The sequence below is a fragment of the Diaporthe citri genome (genome assembly GCF_014595645.1).
Source record: "Diaporthe citri strain NFHF-8-4 chromosome Unknown scaffold_10, whole genome shotgun sequence".
NCBI lineage: Eukaryota > Fungi > Ascomycota > Sordariomycetes > Diaporthales > Diaporthaceae > Diaporthe > Diaporthe citri.
In genome coordinates this window covers 289,623-310,123 of record NW_025064855.1, presented here as the reverse complement: position 1 = coordinate 310,123, position 20,501 = coordinate 289,623, and the positions used below count along the sequence as shown (strand labels likewise).

The 20,501-nt window shown below is 55.4% G+C and overlaps 6 protein-coding genes across 6 annotated transcripts; 3 read left to right on the top strand and 3 right to left on the bottom strand.

Annotated features, from left to right (window-relative positions):
• Positions 1 to 1,097: 1,097 nt before the first annotated feature.
• On the bottom strand, positions 1,098 to 3,607 carry INS49_003309 (uncharacterized protein; the record flags this gene model as incomplete). Its single annotated transcript, XM_043164104.1, has 2 exons — positions 1,098 to 3,412; positions 3,478 to 3,607. 2 exons carry the CDS (start codon positions 3,605 to 3,607, stop codon positions 1,098 to 1,100), a joined length of 2,445 nt encoding a protein of 814 aa, XP_043018869.1.
• Positions 3,608 to 5,563: 1,956 nt separating this feature from the next.
• INS49_003308 (uncharacterized protein) lies at positions 5,564 to 7,776 on the top strand (the record flags this gene model as incomplete). The annotated part of the gene is made up of 3 exons (XM_043164103.1): positions 5,564 to 5,888; positions 7,365 to 7,495; positions 7,555 to 7,776. The coding sequence occupies 3 exons, from the start codon at positions 5,564 to 5,566 to the stop codon at positions 7,774 to 7,776; spliced, it is 678 nt and encodes a 225-aa protein (XP_043018868.1).
• A 572-nt stretch (positions 7,777 to 8,348) lies between these two features.
• Positions 8,349 to 8,931, bottom strand: INS49_003307 (uncharacterized protein; the record flags this gene model as incomplete). The annotated part of the gene is made up of 3 exons (XM_043164102.1): positions 8,349 to 8,530; positions 8,587 to 8,671; positions 8,737 to 8,931. 3 exons carry the CDS (start codon positions 8,929 to 8,931, stop codon positions 8,349 to 8,351), a joined length of 462 nt encoding a protein of 153 aa, XP_043018867.1.
• A 1,167-nt stretch (positions 8,932 to 10,098) lies between these two features.
• INS49_003306 (uncharacterized protein) lies at positions 10,099 to 11,671 on the bottom strand (the record flags this gene model as incomplete). The annotated part of the gene is made up of 2 exons (XM_043164101.1): positions 10,099 to 11,421; positions 11,492 to 11,671. The coding sequence occupies 2 exons, from the start codon at positions 11,669 to 11,671 to the stop codon at positions 10,099 to 10,101; spliced, it is 1,503 nt and encodes a 500-aa protein (XP_043018866.1).
• Positions 11,672 to 12,935: 1,264 nt separating this feature from the next.
• Positions 12,936 to 14,144, top strand: INS49_003305 (uncharacterized protein; the record flags this gene model as incomplete). Its single annotated transcript, XM_043164100.1, has 1 exon — positions 12,936 to 14,144. The coding sequence occupies one exon, from the start codon at positions 12,936 to 12,938 to the stop codon at positions 14,142 to 14,144; it is 1,209 nt and encodes a 402-aa protein (XP_043018865.1).
• Positions 14,145 to 18,850: 4,706 nt separating this feature from the next.
• Positions 18,851 to 20,270, top strand: INS49_003304 (uncharacterized protein; the record flags this gene model as incomplete). Its single annotated transcript, XM_043164099.1, has 2 exons — positions 18,851 to 19,417; positions 19,476 to 20,270. The coding sequence occupies 2 exons, from the start codon at positions 18,851 to 18,853 to the stop codon at positions 20,268 to 20,270; spliced, it is 1,362 nt and encodes a 453-aa protein (XP_043018864.1).
• Between the last annotated feature and the right edge of the window lie 231 nt (positions 20,271 to 20,501).

The following is a 20,501-nucleotide window of genomic DNA, read 5'->3' as shown; positions in this document are numbered from 1 at the left end:
CAAACGGCACAGCTGTCTGAGAGAAGAAAGTATGTCACGACTCACTCCATGTGCGATAGCTCAACATAGCCAGTGGGCAGCACGAGGGAGACCGGGCGAAACCGAGCAAGCTGAACAATTCGAGTCTTTGGCGACACATGCAAACTTTGTAACTAAGCCGCAAGGTAGCAACGGGCCTCGCTTAGGCCTTCGTCTGGTCCCGGCCCAATGCAGTGAAACCAGGGCTCGGCGACAGACGAAACAATTAAGCCCGGACGCCCTACACCACTACAGACAAAAACATTGAAGGTTAATAGAGTATAGGAAACGCATCAAGTGGGATATGGCTCCCTCGTGGCTAGGATGCATGGGCCTTGTTATCCTTGCTTTGATCCTGCGAATGCTCCGATCATGGGGATCACTGATCACCGTCGAGGCTTGACTCCCGCGTGTCAAGTCCATGGTATCCTCGGCACCTCGCGTCGACCTACCGTGCCCACAGGGAGTCAGGAATGCTGAGAGCGTGGTTCGTTCCGTACATCAGTTGACAGTCGGATGTCAGGTCTTGACTGGCCGTCAGCTACATATGAGACGGTTCCGGCTTCACTGCCCCTGACTACAGATGGTCGATATACCATAGACTGGCAACATCACAGGAACAGTCAGTGTAAGAAGGCTTCATTCAATGATTCAGCAAATAGAAGATGGCTTTCGAAGTCCTGGACTGTCAAGTCAGTATACTTCGTGCAATGTTCCTGTAGCAAGGCACCCCGCTTCGAGAAGCGCCGGCGGGCTGGACTGGGCACGTTTCACCTCTCACAGATGACTGGTGGATCTGCCCGCACGCTCGTGCTCAGCATAATGGAAGTCTAAATGGACGTCACAATTTTCGGAAAAGTCAGCCGTAGAGGAGGTCAAGTAAGTCGAGCCTCCAATAAGCAGGACCTGTTGCGATAGGCACGCACGTGTGTGCTTCTGAAATGTTGCCCAACCGCCAGGTAGATGAATCAAGTTATAAATTAAGTTTTGAATTCATGGAGCAGCAACACTTTCCATAATACCACCCCCGGGTTTCATTCCATGTTCGAGCCCTCCTCTCATTCGCCGCGACACAATCCTTAATCGCCGAGCGGCGACTGCCCACCACCTGCGTCGTTGACGCTGCCGTACCCGCCCACGAAGTAGCCCGCCGGCACCTCGCCCGACCCCGAGCCGCTACGACTTGCCGGGGCTGCGGGCCACTCGTCCAGTGTTTTCGCCTCGCCCGTCAGGGTGAAGTTGAGGGCCGCGAGGCCTGGCTCGACGTCGAGCAGCAGGCTGTAGGAGCCCGGGTGGAGGACCCTGTTGCCGTTGTCGTCGACGCGGGACAGGCTGCCGAGGGTGAGGTTGAGCGTCAGCTGCGCGGAGTCGGACGCGGAGATGTTGTGCGCCCTCTCGTACGAGACGAGGGTCTTCAGGGGGTGCGGCGCTGGTCCGAAGTCGCCCTTGAGGAACAGCAGGGCGCTGTAGTCGGATGTGACGTTGCCTGTGTTTGTGACACTTGTGGACACCGAGGCGAACGGGCACAGGTCGAGGTATTCTTCAGTGCAGCTCGAGGCAAGGCTGCCGATGTCGAAGCTGCTCCCCGACCCGGACAGACTGATCTCGGCGTCGAAAGTGGTATAATGCAAGCCGTACCCAAACCCAAACACGGCCTCGCCCTCGTACCACCGGTACGTCCGGCCGGGGAAGCCCGCCCCCGCGTCAGGCCGCAGGGCCATGTCGGTCATGGGCACGGCGGCGGCGTAGCTCGCCGGGTACTGCGTCACAGGTAGTCTCCCCGCGGGCGCCGCCTTGCCCGTGACGACGTCCAGGATCGCGACGCCGCCGTCCTGGCCCGGGTACCCGCCCCACAGCAGGGCGCCGACGCCCGGGTTGGCCGCGACGGGGGAGCTGTCGAGCTGCCCGCCGCCCAGCTCGACGACGACCATCGGCTTCCCCAGCAGGGCCAGCTCGCCGATCACGTCGAGCTGCGAGCCCGCCCATGCGATGCTCACCCTGTCCATCCCTTCTGCCTCGGTGTCCTCGTCGATGCCCCCGAAGTACAGGATGACGTCCGCGGCGTCCGCTGCCTCCCAGATGGAGTCCCAGCTGTTGGTGGTTGGGTCCTGGTACCCCGGGCCGGCTGAGTAGAAGACCGAGTCGTTGCCCAGGAGCTGCTGTGCGGCGTACAACGGTGAGCGCAGGTGGGGCGCCACGCCGTGGTAATTTCCTTGAAGTTGTGCCGTCGCGGCGGCCCAGTCTCCGACGACGGCGACCTTCTTTCCCTCCAGGCTGAGGGGCAGTGTGTTGTTGTTCTTGAGCAACACCGTCCCCTCGACTGCTGCCGTGTAGGCGAGTTGTTGGGCCTCGGGGGTGCCGACGTCCTCCCAGCCCAGCGAGCGGTAGGGCTGCGAATCGGCGGGGTCGAAATACCCAAGCTTGACCAGGCTGCCGTAGAGACGAGTCACTGCGGTGTCCAGGTCTGTGTCGTTGATGAGACCTTGATCATATGCACCCTGGAGGTGGTGGCTGTAATACGTCCCGCAGTTCAGGTCCGTCCCGGCCTTGAGAGAGTCTGCCGCGGCCGCCTCGCGGGTGGTCGACCAGCGGTGCGGGAGGAAGACGTTCTGGATGGCGTCGCAGTCCGACGTGACCCAGAAGCCGTCGTCGTTCCCGCCGGTCCAGTTCCAGTGGTCGCGGAGCACGTCGTTGAGCAGCCAGTCGTCCGCACACGTCGGCACCCCGTTGACGGCGTTGTAGCTGCACATGAAGGCGCCGACCTTTGCGTCGCGGGCACACGCCTGGAAGGGCGGCAGGTAGTACTCGACCATGTCCTGCGTCGAGATGGACGCGTCGAACTGGTACCTGTAGTTGCCGTTCCAGCTCTCGACGTCGTACCCTGCAAAGTGCTTGCACGTCGACACCACCTTCTTGTACTTGCCGTCCTTGTTGCTCGCAGGGTCTCCGGTGCCCTCCAACCCGGCGATGAGGGCCTTCACGTAGCTGCTCAGGTGGTAAGGGTCCTCGCCGGGCGTCTCCTGCCCCCTGCCCCATCTCGGGTCGCGAAACGGGTTGATGTTGGGCGTCCAAAAGTCGAGACCCGCGCGTCCGGCGTTGCTGAACGCCCTGGCCTCGGTGGAGACGACGGTCGCGACCGCGTGCACGAGGGCATCATCGAAGGCTGCCCCGAGGGTTATGGGCTGCGGAAACGAGGTGGCGTACCCAAAGTCGCCTCCGTTCTCCGTGTTGAAGCTTACGCCGGGGGAGTTGGCGACACCGTGCAGCGCTTCGGACCACCATTCGTATGGGGGGAGGCCAAGCCGAGGTACACCCGGGGATGCACTGATGGTGGCGTTGATCTTCTCTGCGGTGCTAAGGATCGCAACGAGTGCCCTGGCACGGCTCACGACGTCTTGAATCGGCATGTCAGCTCGGGCCATATATCGAAAGGGGTCGTCCGAGGATCAAGCAGCTCACCTAAGGACGTGTCACACACGGAGTTGTTCCCCAATGGACCCGAGCTGCTGCAGTCTGGGAAGTTTGACTGTGCGAGCGTCGTGCCGCTGAGGGCAGCGAGACCGCCGAGGAGGAGGGTTGACTTCGCCATTGTGAGAGTGGGAGTCGCGGAACGAGCCTCTACCGGGGCCGACAACATCAACGGGTGGTGACGGCGTTACTCGACTCTCATATACTGCTCATAAATGACCTGTAAGGCATAGTCATTATCCGCGGGTATCTACCGGACCATGGCTCTTCACCAATATCATACGCGAATACCCCAGATTCCCCGCGGGTATAGTGGAGGCGTTATTTGGGGAAGAGTCGTCGTCGTCGTCGTGTGGGGAAAGCTCGAGCAATTTCCCCTCGCCGTCTGGGCGTGGCATCGCACCCGACGTTGCCTTTCCCATCGGAAGCGACCCTCATGGGTTCACGCGATCGTTAAAGTCTCAGCCGGATCGATTCCAAGCAGGGGCCTTATTCCAGATCCAGCCTCACCGACCCGACATTAACCCGAGCGCCCTGGAGACAGCGAGTCAAGGCCGTAGGCGACGATGGGGCAGATCGCCGTTTAACCGCTGCCGCCGTTTTACCCGCTGCAGGAGGGCACGGCCCTAGGCGGGTCGACCCATGATGACATACTGCAGTTATACAGTAGTCTACCGCTTAACAAGGTTCCTTACATTCGCGTCCAGCCCCAGTGCCGACGACAGACAGAAGGTGGAGAGGCGCATGCGACATATTTCAGGGCCTCGGTGACGGTAAGTGAATACAGCGCGAGAATTTCAACTTGGAGAACACTAGTACAGTTATACACAGTTTCTATGGCTTTTGAATGATCCGCTTGAAATGGACGAGGCATATCCTTCATTACGGCGGTCATTCGTTCCAACGATGCTTGTATGAATTGCCAGACCTAGACAGTTGACCACGGCCTCGCAGTCTCAATTCCTCGGTTGATGAGGTTGAGTTTATAGATTGCCGTTTATTTTGAAATTGATTTGAATTTGGAGGTTCCTATTTCTTGCATTCATATCTGAATCAGCTGGACATTTGGCGGTGGAATTGGCGTAAGTACCGATTTGAACAGCGACACGGGTTCACACAAATAGATCGTATCCCATGGTATCAGGAAGTGGAATTTTGGCGTCGTATATAGTTGTAGATGCATTACTACTCCCCATTGACAGGTCGTTGTTGCGCCGGTCGATTTCGTTGCGCAAAAGGATCATTATCCGGTCTTTGAGGAAGCTGGCCATATCAATCGAACACCCTTCCAAGGCATACAGCAGATAACTTCGGGGAAAACAGTGTTCAGGAAACCCTAAGTTTCAAAGGAACCAGAGATTCGCACCTGCAAAAAGGGAGGATACACCGGTACGTCGCCAGCACTCAACCACGTCAGAATTCACATGTCCAACACCCTCACCAACACCCATAACACAGTTCACCCATCTAAGTGTGTAGGTGTTAGGTGTATGGGTGCTAGGTGTTCGGGTGTTAGGTGTGTGGGTATTGGTTGTGTGGGTTTATTGGGTGTGGGTGTGTGTGAATTATGCCTGAGTTATAGCGTGAGTGATGTATCGGTGCACCCTCCGTTTTTGCAGGTGCGAATCTCCGTGTTCCTTTCACATGCCCAATTGACCTGCCAGCTGACCGCGTGATGCTGCTATTGTGCACTAGAGAGCCCTAATGAGCGATGATTGTTAGTTTCTACGCACGCGTTCTGGAATACGTGGAATTAGTTGCGTTGCTAAAGATACTCGGCATCAAAAGGTCATAGTCTAATTCAACCCTAAAAGCGCCGATATGTGTTTGGCCCCAACAAAATATTCCCGCCAGTTCGTAGTGCAGCCACTAAGGTTTGTTATGAATATTAAAATCGATCTGGTTGTTAAAGTCCTATGAGCACTCTCCATATCTTTATAAATCTTCTCCGCCGACCGAAACCACTGATCATTAATACGTGGCATCTATAGTCACAACCAAACTATCCATTGCGCCTCTACGGCCTGCATTTAATAACCATGCCCGATAAACATTAAGCCCTTTTTCAACGTCTCCCATGGCTTCACACGATCCACGCGCACCACTGGAGGCACTACCTACCGAGATTCTTCAGATGATTCTGTCTCAGATGACCTGCACTGAAGACCTCTTCGCGGCCATTAATGCCAGTCCAACGATTTTCCAGTACTTCTTGGGCTGGCGTGAGGAGATCCTGATCAGAGTCATCCAAAACAGCCTTGACCCAGGAATCTTCATGGAAGTTCTTGGTTTGTTGGACGTTCCGAATTTCGGCAACCTCCATCACGTGCCTGGGCCTGATATAGCTCGTCTTTTAGGCTCAGATATTGAAAGCCCCGTCTTCTGGTCCTTGATTCAAGCTTGTGAGAGACACAGACTCATCGAAGAGTTTCAGGAAGGACACTTCAAGCGCCTCAGAGAGGGACTCGAGTGGGGCGCACCTCATCCGTTTCCAATCCCGAGAACTAGGCGAGCAGTGAACGCCGTCTTCGGAATCTCCTGCAGGCTCAAGAGGCATATGGAACAGTTATCCACCTCGTCATATTTTCCCCCTGGCGATGTATCGGTCCCTGGCACTCAGGTCGTGCATTCGTCAGAGACTGCACTGCAGCTCGCGCTGTACTCGCGCCATTCCCAACACAGGCCAGGCTGTGTTCCCGGTTGCCGTTGCGCATCGATGGATGATTCCAGTCGGCAATCAGTGTGTCTTGCGGCGCAGATGAGTCCCTTGGCCGGCCAACGAAATTTCCTGCGGACCCTCCTCTGGGACAAACTGATGGGGCATGAGCAATGAGCTGGCGTGTTTACGTATACCTACCCATTCTCCCGTTTTGGCCGTCTCTGGTGAGGGTATACTCTCGCGCCGTGTCTTGGGCGCAATGGCCGGCAAGGAGGATATTGCGAAATTCTGACCTACGAAACTCGTCGCAGTTTTGGTCTTCACAAGGAGAGGGGGGTGGTGGCCGATCAACACATCAAGTCAATCTCATGGAACTAGTCAGCGCCGAAGGACCACTGCCGCCGTTCTGAGCATGCATCGATCCGGCCATCGGAGGGAAAATGAAGACACGATCCTCGGCTTCACGGAAAATCATGTTAGCCAGCACAGGTCTTCTTCTGGATCTCAATGGACCGCAGGCTCATTGACGCCATCAGCTTGTAAGCAAGACAAATTCTTCTCTGCGGCATTCGTGGCCGTCTGTTGGCTGCTACACACATAGCATCGAGGGTTGGCCGCTCCGCCCGAGGTCAAAGAAGTGCCTCTTTATTCAGCGGGGATGGAATATCGCCTGCGTGTTTGGGAGAGGACCATGTGTGTTTGCAGACACTTGGCTCTGCCAGAGGTTGAGCACAAAAAGAACATGAGAGTAATTTGGGTTGGACGGCTGCTACAAGCCGCCAACCACGACAGTCCTTTACAGCGGTACATCGCCACCTCTAAACCACGAAAGAGTTCGCACATCCAACACCCACACCCAACTGACCCGTACTCAACACATACACCTATGATATTGAACTGCCGTGAGAGTACATTGCAAATTATTCCCTATTGGCGACTCACCTACAGGTAGAACACACATACAGACTGGGAAACGTTAGGGCCCAAGCATCTAATGACAGAGATAGACACGATCTTGGATTGTATTTTCAGGCACTGCCCTAAATCTCACGTCGTAGATACCACGCTAGACTCACAGCCCGTGCATTGCGTTGACAAGTGTGCTGTAAATGAGCGCCATGCCTCCAAAGTTCAAGTCCCGGGGTCATCCATGGCCGATAGACATGCCCCTGAGCGCTCGCCTTGACCTCGGCAACCCCCCTTACCGACCTCACCACAGGGATCGCCTTTAACTGCTGCAATCTTTCCGAAGTCTCAAAGATGGTTCATCGTATGGATTTCAAAGTCGACGGCGGCTGCCGCGGAAACGGCCGGCCCGAGGCGATCGGGGCCGCGGCCTGCTGTCTCGAAGTCGACTGTGGAAAGCGATGCAGGTCTCAAGACCTGCCGGCTGGACGACGGCTACACAGCCCCGACCATCCAGCGGGGCCGAGATCACCGCCACCACCCTGGCCCTGGAGTGGGCCCTCGGGCGACACGACCAGCTGGAGGGATACCCCAGGCTTGAGGTCAACATCAGGTCGGACTCGCGGTACGCCGTCGGCTGCATGACGAACTGGATCTACACGTGGGTCCGGAACGGGTGGAAGCGTCGTGAACCGGGATCTTATCGAGAGGGCTTCCGAGCTTGATGCCCGTCTTAGTGAGCTAGGCTCGGTCGATGCGCTTTGTCACGAGGAATTGGACGAGCAGGAGGAAAGTTCGCGATCTTTTTCAGTATGGTGATGGAAACTTGCGTGAGTTCCGCCCATGATGTGAGCTTTGCTTGTCGAGGGATAGTGTGATCTTTATGGATGATCAGGATAACTATAGTGCAATAGGGATGGTCAGGCTGACTATTGTGCAATACGAAAGCAAGCCAGAGTGCTGAATTTGAAGATATAGTCTTAGTGAAAACCTGAGATTTTTATTACAAGACAATTGACAGTTGCACGGTAGTAATCGGTACAGTGCGCTTGAAGTTGATCAGTAGTACGTGATATAATTATTTCTTTCTCATTGCTGGTATCTTGCAAGATGCTATGAATATTAAGTTGAATTAGGACCTCCGCTGCGTTGACGGCCGGCCTATGGCCTCAACCTCACTCCTTCTCCTAGCTTATCCTCCTCCTGGTCTCCTGCTTGACACCGACAAGGAGGTACGACCTGGCGGTCAAAACATCTGCCATCCAAGGAGATGGTCTTCCCGCCTCGGTCTGGGAACTTAAGCACAGATGGTAGCGTCCAGGTTGACAGGCTGTGGGCAGCCGTACACTTTCTTCATGGCGGGCGTGCTGTAGCAGCCGGCCTGGCCGGCGGCGCAGTTGAAGAGCTCGCAGCCGTCGCCGGGGGTCAGGATGTTGCGCTGGTCGGCGAAGGGGTTGCCCCACTCTGTGCTCAGCTCGTCTGGACAGGAATGTTAGCTTGGGTAGCGACAGAACAGGGAGGTTATGATGACATACAGTAGGCGTAGTCTGGGTTGGTCGAGAACGAGTAGCCGAAGAACAGGGGGCTGGTCAGGGTCTTGGTCTTGGCGACCTTGACGGTCTACACATTCTGGATTAGCTTTTTGCTTTTCGCAACATCATGGGATTTGAGGGAAAGGGACTAACCGAGCCGGACTTGCGGAAGTCCTCCGAGAAGGACTGGCCGGGTTGGACGGTGGTGAGAGGGCCGGTCGCGCTGCCGTCGTAGGGGAACGACTGGACGTAGATGGGAGCGGCACAGTTGTTCTTGACAACAGCTTGCTGAGCAGAGACGCTGGTGGCGACGAGGGCAGCGCCCATGATGGTAGCGAAGAACTTCATTTTTGCGGTGCGGTTTTGGTCGGGGCTTGTCGGGTGTCTGGATACTTGGAGAGGAAGTTGAGCGAGCGTGTGTGTGGTCCAAACAAACATGGTCACGGAGAACATGAACTGGCTGCTCGGCTTATATAGTTGACATATGACCTCTATTAAGCGGAGCGGAACAGCCGATTCCTGGAATGGACGTCATCTTGGCGGGAGGAGTCAAGAATGCGCCTCATCGTCACTTGCGCGTGTCTTCTGGGGCGATCTTCGTATAGAATCCAACGTAAGGTTCCAAATGTCGTGTCCCGAGGTCACGCCCACGGTCGCCGGCCATGCCCGTTCGAGGTGTGGGGACGGTAGTGATGCAACATGATTGTTTGCTACCGTACCCCAAATACGAGGGCGTGCTTCCTTTTACCCTCCTGGCCTTCCTCGTATCACTTCTGATGTAAGGGCGGGGTGCTGGGGTGCTTGTCTTGGACCCAATCAAGGCCGCATTAGCTTCCAGAAGACATGTAAATCCCCGCAAAAGGATGCCACCGGTGGCGCAGGAACGGCACGGAGTTCTCGGGAGTCGGGACGCACAACTGCTAACTTCAACGTTTCTTAAGTGGTACGGTGGGCCCTGCCAAGCCTTAACCTTACAGGCTAACTCCTAAAGAGTAAGCGCTGATGGTGCTTGGTTCCTTTTAGAGTTGAGTTGTTCTGGAACTTACGGAAATGTTAGCTCTATTTTTAAGAGAACTGAATGGGAACGGTGAAGGACTTTGCTCACTTTCCCTCTTGTGTTGGAAAGAAGAGCTTAGTTACTCGGCTTTCATGATGCTCATGGGTGGCGCAAAGGGCCCAGCTGCATGAACGCTTGGAGAAATGCAAGACAAACACATTGCTTGTTGTCCCCTTCCAGGTCCCCCCTGCAGCTGCAGGCAGGCAACGATTGGAGCATGATGATGGTAATCTGCCAAAGTACCTGAAAAAAGTAAAACAGGAGGGAACTTTGGACAGAAGCATCATTTTGATTGTCTCTGCCCGAGGCAAGGACGTGGAAACGTGCGCCGGAGTTTACACGGTATAACCAAAAGACTATGCAGTGGACTTGGTGAATTGAAAATGCAAGTGTCTAATGACAGCGCGATCCGATATACCCGATCAGGACTATGGCTGACATCGATGATGGTGGATACATCACAATGCCTCGAGGTTGAACGGACCATGCTGATCCACCGCCTCCCACACACCGCTCAGCGAACTAGCCTCGCGCTTGATGAACTGTCCGTATCCCTTGTTCCCCAATATGCCACCGTGGTCCCGGTCCCAGACAACTTCACCGCGCAGGATCGTGTATCTCGGCCAGTTGGCAACTACTCTCCCCTCATATGGGGAGTAGTCCACATCGTGGTGTAACATTTCGTTCTTCAGCGTGATGTTGGGTCGCTTTGCATCCGGATACCATATCACCAGATCCGCATCCGACACACCAGGGATGATCGAGCCCTTCTGCGGGTACAGCCCGTACATCTTGGCCGCATTGGTAGACGTGACCTCCACGAACTTTGTCAACTCAATCCTGTTGGCAGAAAACGCCAGCGGCATTCTCGTCTCGATCCCAGGAAGGCCGTTGGGGATGTACTTGAACCTCCCCACGGGGTGCTCATCCGTCACGCACGTCTTCTTCCCCGTCTGCGCGTCATCATACCGGAAGGGACAGTGGTCAGAGCTGAGGATGGAGAAGGTGCCGTTGCGCAGGCCCGTCCAGATCGCGTTCTGGTCCTCGGCACTGCGCGGGGGAGGCGAGCAGACGCACTTTGCGCCTTCGAAGCCGGGCTTGGCCAGGTCGTCGCGCGTGAGAAAGAGGTACTGCGGGCACGTCTCCGCGAAGACGGGCTGGCCGTGGGTCTGAGCCTCGCGGATCCGGAGCGCTGCCGCTGGGTCGCTGACGTGAACGAGCAGGATCGGGGTCTGGGCGATGAGGCCCGCCAGCGCGATGGCGCGGTTGGTGGCTTCCGACTCTAGGATCGGCGGGCGAGAGTTGGAGTGGTACCTCGGTGCGAACAGCTTCGCGGCCTCCAGTTTGTCCGTGAGCCAGTCTAGGACGTCCCCATTTTCCGCGTGGATCATGGTGAGGATCTTGTTTTCCCTCGCTGCCAGTAGCACGGACAAGATCTCCCCATCTCGGAGCTGAAGAGCCTGGTATGTCATATAGATCTTGACCGAGGTGACTCCATGTTGTCGCAACAGCTTCATCTCCTCTAGAGCCTTGGGGCCTGCATTTCCCATCAAAAGGTGGAAGCCGTAGTCGCAGTAGCAATTTCCTGTGGCCAGGCCGTGCGTGGCGTTTATAGCCTCCAACGGCGACTCAGCTTCCTTCTGTAGAGGAGCGAACGAAACGAGGGTGGTGCACCCTCCGGCAATGGCTGACCGCGATCCAGACTCGTAGGAGTCCGCTGAGCTGCCCTTCCCGAACATGCTCGGCTCTTGGAGATGGACGTGGCAGTCGACGCTCCCGGGCTATGAGATATAGTCAGCTAGGTTTCTCTATGACCTGGAGAGAGACGAGAGAGAGTGCAGGCCAGCTGACCATGACATATCCACCCTCGGCATCGATGAGCTTCGACGCATTGGCTTTAGCGAGCGAGCCTGAAGGGGCAAGGAGGACAGTCTTTCCGCCTTTGATTCCAATATCCAATGGCGCTACATCGGCGGCAGTGACGCATACACCGTTCGTAATAACGAGGTCAAATTCTTGAGGAAGAGACATGGTGTCGGACAGGGCTTTTGCCAGGGTGCACGGCGGCCACCACTGGCAGAGTCCAAGGCTGGGGTCGCCTGCTCAACTAACACAGCCCAGTGAGCCAATAGCAGCTACTAGAGGAAAACGCACAAACCTCAAATCCGCGGCCTAGCTAGCAAAGCTTCGATGTAGACGCACAGAGGGGTTGAAGCCAGCATGAATCAGCGCCCGGGAAGTAACCATCGTCATCGACGTCGTTCCCGCAGCTACTAGTGCCGCAGCCAATCACATCGAAGAGGCAAGCTTATCTGCTCGAGAAGGAAGAGAGGGCGATAGCCGTGGGATTCTCCCGTGCAGATACGACCACTGGTTTGAGACAGTCTAGGTTGAGGTTTACCATAACGTGAACAAATTTCGATAGCCGGAAAAATCCCTGCGGAGCCCTGAGAACTCACTCAGCTAACCCCACCCTCTTGAATGGTCTTCTTCTCACAAGCCGCATTTTACAGGCCGTACATTGAATGTGTTTCAATAGTGGTGTGTTCAAAGCCGTGGAAAAATACTGTCAGTTCTGAGAAATTCTCGAGGTATAATGATAGCCTTTTGGCCTTCGTGTCAGTCCTTTCCCAGTGTCCTGTTCCTTCCTTCAAAGTTGACCCGACGGATCCGTGGGTGCTCAACATGGTCGACGATCCATTTGCAACTAAACGCCTAATAACGTTGAGCTCCTCGGTGTCCCCCCCCCCCCTCAAGACTCTATGATGAAAATTGTTTATGAATGGCCTCAGATTCAGTGGCAGAGACACCGGGCGGGGGCGAGGTGCTTTGTGTAGCCAGGCTATACCAAAGTACAGGTCAAGATAAGTGTGCACGCAGCCCGGCAGCTGTCTTACTTCCAGTTGAGAAGAACAGCTACAGTAATGAAGGCAACCAGAAAAAAAAATATGGCAGGTTAAGCGAAAGTTGTTGACTCCAGTGAAGGATGTTGGCTTAAATGAGGGCTGTTGGTCGTTAATTCGTCATTTTTCGTGGTTATCATTGGGCAATAAGCTGCAAATGAGTCTATAGATTGGGGCGGAAGGATTTGCTGATTTACTTCACGCCATGCTTAAAGCAGCTTACCGCTGACTGCTTGTCACGGAGTATAACTATGATCCCATTGAAGCTTTTCAACGTCAATCGAAATGGGCAACGCGGAAAAGCTGCTACAGAACTCAATTTGATATATTTCGCGGCAGGAGACTGGCTCTCCCAATTTTGATCAAGTCCAAGACACTTGTATCTCCTCGTCATGATGAATTTCTCTGCTTTCGCCCCCCTCTCATTCCTTCTGGGCCAGTTCTCCGCCGTCACCCCCGCCGGACAGATGCCCATCTTGAACACCGATGGCTTCTCGAGCTGGATCATCGGAAACTCCACTGGGGGCGATTCAACTTGCGTCTCTGGTAACATCTTGGTGCCCATCAACGCGACCGGTACCAACATCCTCTACACGGCGCCTCAGAACCAGGCGCGCGTGACAGAGTCATTCGTCGAGTTGAACCAGGTTGACTCGACCTTCGCCATGGACGCAGTTTCTGGCGGCCCCAGTGTCATATCAGGCTCCTACAGCATCTTCTGCAAGCTCTGCCTGCCTAGCGATCCCGCAAAGGCGGGCAGGGTGAAGACGGTTCAGCTGTTGACGCACGGCGCGACTCTGGACCACACCTACTGGGACATTGCGCCGGGCTATAGCTACGTCGACGTCGCGGCGGCAGCAGGTTACGCGACGCTTTCCTACGACCAGCTGGGCGTGGGGAACTCGGACCATCCGGACCCCATCCAGGTCGTGCAGGCAGCATCGCAGGTGGCCGTGACGCATAGGCTGGTCGAGCTGCTTCGTGGCGCGAAACTGGGCGGGTTCGACTTCGACAGGGTCGTTGGTGTCGGACACAGTGCAGGGAGCACACTGACCCAGGCCATCACCACGAGATACCCCCAGGATTTCGATGCCGTGATCCTCTCCGGGACCAGCACCAGCGCGGCATCCGTTGCACTCTCCATGGCGGCCTTCAATTTCATCAACGCAAACACGGATCCGTCCCCCAAACTCAGGAACCTGCCCGCCGGATACCTGACGCAGCAGTCGGCAGTCGGCATACAGTTCGCCTTCTACCGGTACCCCAACTTTGACCAGAACGCGTTTGAGAGGCAGGTCGCGGACAAGCAGACGAACACGCTGGGCATCCTGCTCACGCTGGGCGGCACCATCGCCCCGTCGGCGCAGTTCGCCGGGCCGGTCGACGTTGTCAATGGGGAGAACGATCTTGTCTTCTGTGGTGGAAACTGTCTCTACCCCACGGATCAAAACGCGGCCGTTCTGGCCGTTTTCTACCCGGCGGCGTCAAGTGGATGCCGGACGTACATTGCCGCGGGTGCCGGGCATTCTATCGCGGCCCACAAGAGCGGACCGGACAGCTTTGCGCACATGGTTGGCTTCTTGCAAGCAAATGGTCTGTGATCGGCAAGAATGGTGATGATTTGCTGGAAGGCGGTGATTACTATTTCGTGGCCTTGTTTGCCACGACGTGAGAAGGCTGCTTAGAGTCTTGTGCTCGCTCCACGATGCTTGGCAGGAAACCTCATAATAGCTCGCTGCGTAGAATATTCTTTTGCTTCCTACCCCATGGACTACTCTGCGCTGCCACATCCATGGCCACGGCTGAAGATTCGTTCGACTCTCACGTCTAGCAAAATCTTGTCGAACATGGTACAGGCGGAAAGCCTGAGTCCAGCAGGCCGGCGAGCCCCAGACCATGCTTCTTGAATGCTCAAGTCTTTCCCAGCGCCACTTGCCAACTCCACTGAGTGAATTCTGGTATGATTTCGAGGCTAAAAAAGGGAAGACCACGTCTCACATGCAGGTTCTCTTGACCTCTTGACTGCCTAGGACACTCAGGACCTCCTTGACGCTTTCGCGGCTCAAGCGAGCATTTTGCCACCTGCTCGTGGTCGAATATAGGGACTCGTCATATGCCTACAGCCTATCACAAGCTGAGAGAGTAATTGATGAAGGTATTATTACTCACTGTTTGAGGCGTACAAACAGATTGTACAATTTCGGATAGAAGGCTAATTCAACCAAATGCCGTTGCCTAATAGAGCATCCTGCCTGACATAGTAACCTCCTCCACTTGAAGGATTTATTTCCAGTAGATATCCTTAATAGGATCACCAGATCGTCTTAGATATTGAGATCAGTCTAGACAAAAGCATAATTGCAGATATTGTGTCCCTTGATTTCCCATGCCCGCTAGTGGAGGATGCCGTTGCGGAAAGCTCGCTGGAGTATTTTCACTCTGCACTTAGACCTAGCCATTTTCCAGCCTATGGTAACCTGCTAATAGACCTTTGAAATTGGACTAATGAACGCATTGGGGCACAGTGGCCGGATTCGCACCAGGTAGCAATCACGCGACGGCGTAGTTTTCGGAGCGTAGCGAAGGGAATTCTTGTTGACGCGATCAATCGACATGGGACAGGGGTGGGAGGATGTTGGCATGTGATATAATCGCGAATCACCGTTCACTTGTGGTCTTGGTCAAGAAGCCGGCGGGGGCCAAGGACCACTCGAGATTCAGCCACGAGTCGGCAGATCACCCTCCCAAGAGGCACTGGGGACGCCTCTCACGGGCTGTACCGAATCCCCGAGAGTGGCCCTGACCTCTCACAGCCAAGCTTGTCGTTCACAAACGGCTGGAGAAAAAGGCCCGAATTTGTGGACCTGCCACCGGGAGCAGGCCGTGGGGTTGCCTCAAGGAAGGGAAGATTCGTTTGTCGAAAGTCTTTTCTCGAAGGAAAAGAAAGGCCGCGAACCGACGATGCATCATATAAACCTACGATTATAGGATCTATAGCAGGGGAGTTGATCACCGAGCGGTGTCAACTGTATGAACGAGACGCGCTCACATTCCTCCATAGCAAAAGTTTGGCCGCCGCAGACAAGTCGCCGGGGTCTTCCGCGCTGTCCGGATTGCAGTGCCTGACCGAAGGCCCGCCCTGTCGCCCTGGCCTAATGGCCTCTTGCCCACACCATGCTGTTCTGTATTGCAACCGTGACATTGTTGCACAGTCAGTAGCCAAGCCACGTGGGCAACAGCCGAGCGGCTCTTTTGGCCCAACCCACAGCAACATTCAGGGGTATTTGCTGAAAACCACCGGCTGCCATGAACGGCAATCTCCCTGGTTAATGGCGAGCATGATTCTGTAGATGAAAGGCTGTGCAATGGCTGAGCGACTCGGCCGAGAAAGGCAGATACTGTACACTAGATCCAGGAGGCTCAGAAATGCCGTGGTCTTGCTGCCTGCCAAGCGAATCTCCTGACCAGCATAAGGCAGGTCCGAGCTCTGGGCACGCCACGAGAGGTCACCCCTGCATGGCTGGACGAAGGCCCAGGCAAAGATGTGCGCCCGCCTCGTAGTCGAGGGCTGCTACGCAGTAGATTGGCGCGGGAACACTTGGCACCTTCGCCCGACGCCCTCAGCACCGCCAGCGCATACATGGTGGAACTCGCCAGGAAGAACAATTTGGCGGCAGACTCCTTGCTGGGTAGCCTAGTCTACCCGCCCGCAGGCGGCTGCATGTGCCGAATACGATCATACTTGACAAGCTCGCTCCCTCTGCCGGCACCAAGGTCAAATGGGGTCGCCAGGACGCTGTTCACCCGATCGCAGGAAGGGGCGATCCGACGACACCGAGTGCCGCACCCCGTGCTAGACTACAGGGGTCGCCCCTATGCCGGCCTGATCCTTGACGCGTCGGCGCTGAAACGTGCTGGCGCCCGACGGCTCTGGGGGCGAGAGAGTTCAACTTGCTCACTTTATCTGCGGTGTGAATGACGACAATACCCCTAGCCTCTCGAGCGCAAGGGATTCCATGGCCCTCCTCCCAATTGTCGGCTTTTTTTCCAGGCTGTTCCTCGGCGTTCTTGCTATCGCTTTGGCCTGGAACGTTCGGGAGTACCGGCGGCCGATCAGAGGCAACTCGGTGGCAGCTCTCGGAGCCGAGGTCAGAACGTGGGATTCTCAGTTGCTACCCAAGGGGGTGGTGGTTCCATGCCTTGTGCCTTCGTTGGCATTTCGAACTCCGGATCATGTCAGCCTCGTCCAACTGGAGACCCCTTGCAAGGCACGGCACGGGTAACAGTGGGCACCGGGGTGTTGTGGAATTGTGGAGACAGTTCTCGTTGACACGTTCCACTTGTACTGACATCGCGCGAATGTTGCCAGGTACTGACAACGGTGCGATCTCTACAGCTTTTGAAGCGCGCTATTAGTGGGTTTGATTCAGGATAGTGAAACCTTGGATTGATACGATCTAGTAGCAGAATGAGCATTTATGAATTGCTGTCGTCTCAGCTGTGCCACTTGCATAGATTCAATCATCATGACATTCTTCCTGGCTGACTGATTGGCCCCGCAAACAAACTGCCCTTCTTCAATGACAGATGATCTCAATCCCGGATGACGCCGCGGAAATACAAGGCTGGCTGGCAAGCGCTTCGTCCAGTGTACCTAAATCCGTGTCTGCGGAAGGGGCCGCTGATCACCGGAGAGATTTTGGGTCCGTCCCTGGACACTCCCGATCTTCACGAAACCTGAACGATTGGACCAGAACGTCTTTCTATACGAACTTGAGCATACAGTTCGCCTAGGCTCGATTATGTGCGTGCTGGAGGCTGGGGAATGCCGTCCGCGGGTAATCCTCGATTGTGCCACGGGTAATCTCCAACCTTCTTTGTTGATGATGGTGGTGTGTGTGTGTGTGTGTGCGCGTGTGTGTGTGTGTTGTCTCGCTCAGGCCCGCGCAGGTCGGAGTTTGACTTTTTGGCTTCCTCAACCATCACACATTACGTGCATGGGACCCAAGAAAGATTAGGACGAACGCTGGGAGCCACCGAGTTAAGATTTGCCATGGCCCCCCACCGTTCCGGGCTCCGCCCACAAGCGCACCGTGGTTCGTACTGGGTGTGGTCTGCCCACCTACCTGCCTGGGCATAGTGATTGGAACGAGCGGTGCAGATTTGTTTGGAACCTTGTTGCTGGCGTGAGGCCTCTTGCGTAAAGGCCAATGCAAAATTGTTACATGAGGGCAAGCCACTCGGTCGAACGGCCGGTGTCCAGTCAGATCTTGAACCAAGGGCGTTGTTCGGTCTCGCTTTCCGCTGTGGTCAAAAGAAGTGGTGATTTCTCAGTGAACCTTACGTTGTAGACTGAATGACAATCATTCTGGGCCGCCTTGTCGTGTAGATGAACAACATGCGGGAGCCCCGGGGGCTCCGAAGTCATCAGGCTTCAACGCGTCCAGTCATTGGCCAGCATGCGAATATCTAGTCTAGACCGTTGCATATTTGTCTTGGTATCGTCGGTAGGCGCGGAGTAAAGCCCAGGAGAGCCAGCAGCGGCTTCAAGTCCTCGGCCGAAGGTTAGTGAAACGCCGACGGTGACCACCATCGCGTGCGCTAATCTGTCATGAGAGCAAGCTTGGCTTGGCACAGAAAGGGAGGCGATCTGCGCTGGAAAATCAGATAACGCCCACCGGATAAATTCTCCGAATTCGATTGGCCCACTGAAAGACGGGTGTCACAGTGCCCGTTGGGAACAGACGCCCGTGACGAGCGTGTGGATCCAGCATCATCCCGGTTATTCCGGATGGCCGGCCGTATTGATGTAATGCTTCCTACGCTGGGCCACAAACATTCACTCGTACACATTACACTGATGGCTCTGGTTTTGTTGCTCTTCCTCTGTCATGGAACATCCGTGGCATGGTAGTAGCCATGCAGGTGCTGGTAGTTGTTCACGGCAAAAGAAGCATTCAAAGGAGTGCACACAGACAGAACTGTCCATTGCTAGATGCAGGTCATAAAGTTTCTTCATCTACCGTCGGTACAGGATGCAAGGGGTGGGCTTGTAGGTTCTTGGCTCTCACCTCGTATGTTTCATTGCCTCGGAGCAGGGGCTCTGGCAACAAACTTTACCACGCAATGTCCCTGAAGTAGCGGGAGGATGGCACGGATTAATGGTAAACCTTAATGAAGACGGTCAAAATGAGCCCGCTGCCCACCCGTCCCGTTCATGAGTGGGGTCTCATGAGGATGGCTTCTCCCTCATCTCACCTGGCCGACTCGCATTCAATTCAACGCTGAATGTCCCAAGATAGTCGACATGGCGGCGCAAGCCACTGGGGTCTTTGACCCAAACGAGTACTATCGACTGACGAACCTCGCGCTGGGCGGCGAGTTTTCTCTCGATGTCGACGCTTCCAAGGAGATTCCCGATGGCAAGCTGGTCATGGCACCGTCAGGACTGTACACGGGACAGATCTATCAGATTCTGGAGAACTCAGATGATCCGGGGCACTACTGGTTCGCGAGCTCCTGGCTGGGGGCGAAAAAGAAGATGGACGCTGTCATCAACGACAGAGGGGACTACGCACCATTCCTGAGGAATTTCACAACGGATTACAACCAGACGTGGGGTCTCACACAACACGTTGATGTGGCAAACAACCGCACGACATGGACGATTATGCCGAACTGGTTCGGCGGCGTGGGATCAAGCATGGCCATGAGTGTTTACAACGACACCAAGCAGCCCTACCTGGCCACACCCGGACCGAACCCGGATCTTGGGAATGGCGACGTCAACCAGGCATGGTTCATCACGAGAGAAGAGTTGACTATTGATGACCCTACGTTTTCGGCAACAAACCTGCCAGCTCTGGCTACCGCTGTACGTGTCTCTGATCCCACACGGACTGGTTCACTTACTGACAGGAAATCCTGGATAGGCACCAATAACACCTGAAGGGGTGACTGCGACTGCTGAGGCAACACCAACGTCTACGGGAGGCTCAAAAGAAGAGTCAAGTGAAACTGATCACCTCGCTGGCCCGCTGATCGCCGCTGCCGTGGTCCCAACTGTAACCGTCTTTCTTGCAGTCATCGCCTTCATCGCTTTCATCTGCCTGCGCCGCCGCAGGGCAAGGAGGATGGCGCGGAACATGCCGTACGGAAGTGGGACAGCCGCAGCATCCAAGGATGGCCTCGCGTCCGAGATCCTCGACACGTTCAGCGTGGAGACACTGGGCCACTGGCGTCGGAGACACTCCCTACGAGAGAAGGGCCACCCGTTCTCTCAGAGCGTGGCAAGCAGTCACCTGAGCGAGCCCCGACTCCCGCGTCTGCCCGAGGACAGCGCCATGTCTATCAATCCGCGTGCGAATCCGTTGAGGCCTCCCCCATTGCGAACGGCATCATCCGGCCGGGGTAATCCTCAGCTTCATGGCAGACCAGCATTCTTTGGGTCTTCAGCTCTAGAACTGTCCGGCACTGATACGACCCTGACCAGCCAAGACTTGTACCATATGCAGATTGAGGAATTGAGCGGACTATCGCCCACTAGAAAGCCACCGTGGATGGAGGAACGCAGTCCAAGTGTCATGGAAGGAAAGGGGATGGAAGTTTTGGACACGACGTCTGGCGACGTGCACAATCATGACCAGAGACACGGACGGAATAACAGGCCACCAAGTCTTTTCGAGTTGGAAAATACCCGGCCGACGAGCAGATATGAGCTGGAATGAATCAGGTATCTGCTATGTGCACAACATGTACATAAAAGTTGTTTCAGCGTTCCATTTTATTTTGTTTATCATCAGCAAATCACCAATACTATGGGGGCGACACGGCACCAGTCCATACAAGAATAGCTTTAAAAATTAAGTGATAATCCCACGATATGGTGTTCTCCTCCAATTATCGGCATGCTGCAGCATCACTTCGATTGCCTGCCAACCTGGCCAGCTTTTAAGGTT